The sequence below is a fragment of the Carlito syrichta genome, unplaced genomic scaffold, assembly GCF_000164805.1.
Source record: "Carlito syrichta isolate Samal-C Ts95f unplaced genomic scaffold, Tarsius_syrichta-2.0.1 Scaffold309100, whole genome shotgun sequence".
NCBI classification, from domain to species: Eukaryota; Metazoa; Chordata; class Mammalia; order Primates; family Tarsiidae; genus Carlito; species Carlito syrichta.
In genome coordinates this window covers 157,998-163,257 of record NW_007253196.1, presented here as the reverse complement: position 1 = coordinate 163,257, position 5,260 = coordinate 157,998, and the positions used below count along the sequence as shown (strand labels likewise).

The window sequence follows — 5,260 nt, the reverse complement described above, 5'->3', positions numbered from 1 at the left end:
CCTCTCCCGGCCGCCGTCGCCTCCGACATATTGCCCGCAGCAGCTGCGGCGGCGAAGCGGAGAGCGCCGGGGGGAGGAGATGGGTGAGCGGAGCGGGTCAGGTTCGGCCCGGGAACTAGCGGGCGCGGGGGTCACGATGGCCAAGCTGCTAATTACTGCCCCACGCGGACAGGATCCCGGCGAGGGGAGGGGGAGGGGACGCGGGCAGAGACAGGACCCCGCCCCCTCCTGTCGTTTTGCGGGGTGGGGCCTCTGCTGTGGGGGCGGGACGTTGGGGTGGTGGGCGGGGTTTCTGAGCTGAAGACCTGTGGGGGCTTGGGCTTTGGTGAGGTTCCTCCCGTCGGGGCTGGAAGCGGGGGCGGGACTTGTCTGTGGGCGTGGCCCTTGTGCTAAGGGCGGAGTTTCTAGGCGGGGGGAGCATGTGTGGGGGCGAAGTTTCTGGACCGTAAGGGCTTACACTGGGGGCGGTGGGGCGGGTGGACTTTTCAGACTAGCGGAACACGTTCTGGAATGGGGCTTCTGGGCTGAGGGCTTTATTGCTTGTGGGCGGGGTTTCTGGGCTGACAGTTGTGTGTGGGCAGAGCTTCTCTGCGGAGGGGCTTTGTGTGGGTGAAGAGCTTCTAAAGAGAGGAGAGTGGGTGTGGGCAGAGCTTCTGGACTAAGGGTGTTGGTGTGGGATTTTCTAAGCCTAGTATAATAGTGTATGAACAGAGTTTCTGGTCTGGGGGCTTGTTCAGAACAGAACTGGACAGGTGCTTTTTGGAGACATGTGGGAAAAGCTTCTGAGCTGAGGTGCTAGGGCATGGGGTGTCTGTGAGTGGAGGCTGTTGTGTTGCTGTGGGGAGGTATGAACAGGTTATAACTTTGATTAGATACTCGGGAGCTTTGTGCAGGGCTTTTGTGCAAGGTGGTGCGTGGGAGTGTGGACTAGACTGCTAAGCCTGGGGAATAGATTGGGGGTCCACAACCACAGTAACCTCCTAGCCATAACCTTGACCCTGTACTCAGGCCATGGGTCCTGCCCATGAGACACCAGAATGCCCATTGAGCTGGATCTTAGGATCCTGGAGGAAAAAGCTGCCTCAAAGTTTCCAAAATAATAAGCCTCCAGAAACATATCCAAATGGGACCCAGTGTGTACCAGAGCTGAGAACACAGGATCCAGGCCCAGTACTGTCTGTGATGACAGTGTAAGTGTAGTTGTCATCACACGCTTGCTGGGCACTCTGGTAGGGGTAGAGGATATAGCGGTGAAAAAGACAGATAAGGTTACTGACCTCACTGACCTTCCATTCTAGCAGGAGAGACAGGCAATAAATGTACTAACAATTGAATGAGATAATCTCAGAGTGTGAATTGTTGTGAAAATAAATAGAAATAGGTCTGGACACGGAGGCTCACGCCTGTAAGTCCAGCACTTGGGAGGCTGAGGAGGAGGATTGCTTGAGCCCAGGAGTTTGAGACCAGCCTAGGCAACTTAGCGAGACCTTGTCTCTACAAAAAAAATTAAAAGTTAGCCAAGCATGGTGGCGAGTGCCTGTAGTTTCAGCTGCTTGGGAGGGTGAAGTGGAAGGACCGCCAGCTACTCAGTTGAGGCTGTGGTGAGCTATGATGGCACCACTGCATTCCAGCCAGGGCAACAGAGCAAGACTCTGACAGAAAAGAAAAGAAAAAGAAATAGGCTAGAGAGTGATGGGGACAGCTACTTGAAAACTTCAAAAATGGTGGTCAGAGAAGGGCTCGCTAAGGCCAAGATGCCTAGAGCATGGGGTGGGCGGGATTGAAGCAGAGAATGGTAGGAGATGAGGTTGAACAGGTAGGCAGGGGCCAGATCATAGACCCAGTGAAGATTAAATGATAAAATGAGATACCAGGTAACTGGTATCCACTATCACTGCTGTTATCCTTGATATATGCCCCTTGGCTTGAGAATCTACTTTATGTTGAGCCCTACAGGAGGACGAAGAGGTCCCAATAGGACATCTTACTGTCGAAATCCACTCTGTGAGCCAGGATCCTCTGGGGGCTCTGGTGGGGGACACACTTCCAGCTCATCGGTGACCAGTGTTCGTTCTCGCACCAGGTAAACCACTTCTCTGTCTTTTGTCCCTCACTGTGGCCTCACAGGGATAATATGGACAGGCCTCTTTTGACTGGATTCTAGGAGGTGATACCCTAGATGCTAGGTGAGAAGTTAGAAAGGAGTGAGCAGCAGAAAATACATAGTGGGAGCTCAATTGTAGGTGGTCACTTGGATGCATGCAGCAAGACGTGGTAGAATAAGCCCAAAGGCCTGGATTCTAATTACAGTTTTGCTCTGGATTTGCGGATGTTTGGACAAGTTACCTCCCATCTCTGGGCCTCCTTATCCTTACCTGTAAAATGGACTTAATTTTTTCCCTCCTAGGGAGTGTTGAAAGATTTGAATAAGATTAGGGGTAGGAGCTGGGCTCAGTGGCTCAGCCTGTAATCCCGCGCTTTGGGAGGCAAAGGTGAGTGGATTGCCTGAGCCTGCGGGTTCGAGACTCGGTGAGACCTCATCTCTACAATAAATCAAAAATTAGCCGCGCGTGGTAGCGCGCGCCTGTAGTTCCAGCTACTCAGAAGGCTGAGGTGGAAGGATCGCCGGAGCCTAGCAGGTCAAGGCTGCGGTGGCCGGGAGCGGCCACTGCGCTCCAGTCTGGGCGACAGAGTGAGACTCCAACTCAAAAAAAAAAAGATTAGGGGTAGGAAAAGGCTTTGTTGGCTCCTTTGTCTGACAAGCAGGATTAGGAGGACTCTGTCCTTGCCATGAGCTGCTTTTCTTATCTTATTCCACAATCCTGTGCCTCAGAAACCCTTCCTGGTAGTGTTCTCAGGTCCGCTCCTGATGCTGTTCCCTTCCCACCCACAGGAGCAGTTCTGGGACAGGCCTCTCCAGCCCCCCTCTGGCCACCCAGACGGTTGTGCCTCTACAGCATTGCAAGATCCCCGAGCTGCCAGTCCAGGCCAGTATTCTGTTTGAGTTGCAGCTCTTCTTCTGCCAGCTAATAGCCCTCTTCGTCCACTACATCAACATCTACAAGACAGTGTGGTGGTATCCGCCTTCCCACCCACCCTCCCACACCTCCCTGGTAGGTGCCCAGCCAGAGCCAGCTCTGTGTGTGTGTGCGTGCTTGTGTGTGTGCATGTGTGTGGTTTGGTTTCAGTTTAGCATTGCCTACCAAGCATCTGTGCACTTGGCCCTGTGCTGAGCATGGAAGATGTAGAAGGAACAGGAAAATGATGATTGATTCACTAAATACTCCTAGTGTGTTCAGGACCACACTGGGCATTGTCAAAGTAGCAGAGATGAATCTGACACAGATTTCACCTAAAGGAGCTCAGAGTCTTAAGTCCTATAGGGGAGATCAACCACAGGCATCCATGAGTGTTTCGAGGAGTGGAAAGGCCTCTGTGCTGAAGAAGAGGTGCAGGGACAGGGGCTTGGGTGATCTGAGCCAGAGGGCTCACACACCACTCTCTTATCCCCAGGGACTGTCCCACTTCCCTTCTCTGGGTCCTGTTCTACTCCTCTAGGTAATTTCCTGGCCTGACTCAGCTGGAGGCCAATGAAGGTCAGAGAATGGGGACAGTCTCTGTGGAAAGGACTGGGCAGGGGGAGGTGGGTATGAGAAGAGCCTGTGTATGGGCAAGGGGCCCATGTGACCCCCAGGCCTCTGCCCCCTGACAGAATTTCCACCTGATCGACTTCAACTTGCTGATGGTGACCACCATCGTTCTGGGCCGCCGCTTCATTGGGTCCATCGTGAAGGAGGTGATTGGGTCCTAGAGGCTGGCCAGGGACTTTGGGACTCCCCTTTCCCCCCGGGGGTGCCAAGGAGACGTGCCCAGCCCTTCAGTCCTGAGGTATTTCTTTGGGGCTCCCTTTGGACTTGGTTGAAGAACATTAATCACATCCCACTGGCTCTTGGAGTTTACTGGGCATCAAAGAGGAGTCACCTTGCCAGATTCTGCCCAGCTTGCTGTGCCACCTTTCCCTGGGTGGGATCACAGGCCATGCTGGGTGGGATTTGGGAATAGCCCCTGTGGCCTTCATCCAAGGCCCCATCGCGTCCTATCTCGCCCTGACCCAGGCTTCTCAGAGGGGGAAGGTCTCCCTCTTTCGCTCCATCCTGCTGTTCCTCACCCGCTTCACCGTTCTCACGGCAACAGGCTGGAGTCTGTGCCGATCCCTCATCCACCTCTTCAGGACCTACTCCTTCCTGAACCTCCTGTTCCTCTGCTATCCGTGAGTACCCCTCACTTCACCCCTCATTGCCTGGTACCTGGCCCCTGAGCTCTGCCCTGAGTGTCGCTGGGTCCCCAGGTCACCATATCTGGAAGATTGAAGGCAGGCAGCGACAGTATCCTCTCGCATTGTCTGACGACATCCCCCTGAGATCAGGATGAATAGCCTTCTTTTGCAGAAGAAACTGAGGCAGTGTAATTTACCCAGCTCCCACTGAGGGGGAGGTCAGAATGGGACTCATATCTGTGTGTGTATCCCAAAGGAACATTCCCGAGAGGGAATGCAGAGGCTTTGTCTCTTTTGTTCTTCCTTTCCTCTGTCTCCGGTTCTTTCTCTTTCTCTCTTTGTGCATCTCGGTGTTTGTGTAATCTCTTGATGCCTCCCAGGTCTGTGTACAGGCAAGCATCTGCATGTTTGCATGTCTCTGTGGGTGTCTGTGCATGAAGTGTGTGTGTGCAGCGTGCATGCACACACATGTGCATGTGTGTATGTCTGTCTTTGTGTCTGTTTTACTCCCTCCATCTCACCAGACCCAGATAGTGGAGGATAGAGAGAGTGTTGGGGAAGAGCTCAGGACTGCCTCCTTGTGGCCTAGAATCAGAAAGGATTTTAGTGAGATGTCTGATCTGGCTACTCCTGTGGCAGGTTCCTGGCTGCCTGGGCTTTCTGGTTCGGGAAATTCCTTAGTCTGGACCAACTCTGGTCCCTGAGAAGCTTCAGAGTGGGTCACTTCTCCCTTTCTAACCCGCATGGCCAAAAGACACTGGCATGGGAGTCTCATCACATTTGCTTCAGTTATATAGAGTTTTTTATTTTTATTTTTTAGTAGGAGTCTTACTCTGTCACCCAGGCTGGAGTGCAGTGGCACATTCATGGCCACTGCAGCCTTGACCTGCTGGGCTCAGGTGATCCTTCTGCCTCAACCTTCTGAGTAGCTGGAACTACAGGTGTGCACCACCACACCTGGCTAATTTTTTGATTTATTGTAGA

The 5,260-nt window shown here is 53.2% G+C and overlaps 1 protein-coding gene across 3 annotated transcripts in view; it reads left to right on the top strand.

The window, feature by feature from the left end:
• The window catches only part of TMEM39B (transmembrane protein 39B), a 38,524-nt gene that overhangs the window by 12,628 nt on the left and 20,636 nt on the right, over positions 1 to 5,260 (top strand). Inside the window, exons 1-5 of one of the 3 annotated variants that reach the window (XM_008066759.1) lie at positions 7 to 83; positions 1,957 to 2,083; positions 2,894 to 3,113; positions 3,713 to 3,796; positions 4,116 to 4,270. In XM_008066759.1, the coding sequence (XP_008064950.1) occupies positions 80 to 83; positions 1,957 to 2,083; positions 2,894 to 3,113; positions 3,713 to 3,796; positions 4,116 to 4,270 (590 nt within the window). In that variant the 5' untranslated portion in view covers positions 7 to 79. Of the gene's footprint in view, positions 84 to 1,956; positions 2,084 to 2,893; positions 3,114 to 3,712; positions 3,797 to 4,115; positions 4,271 to 5,260 lie in introns of all 3 variants that reach the window. The other 2 variants (XM_021716960.1, XM_021716959.1) reach the window with 2 other exon arrangements.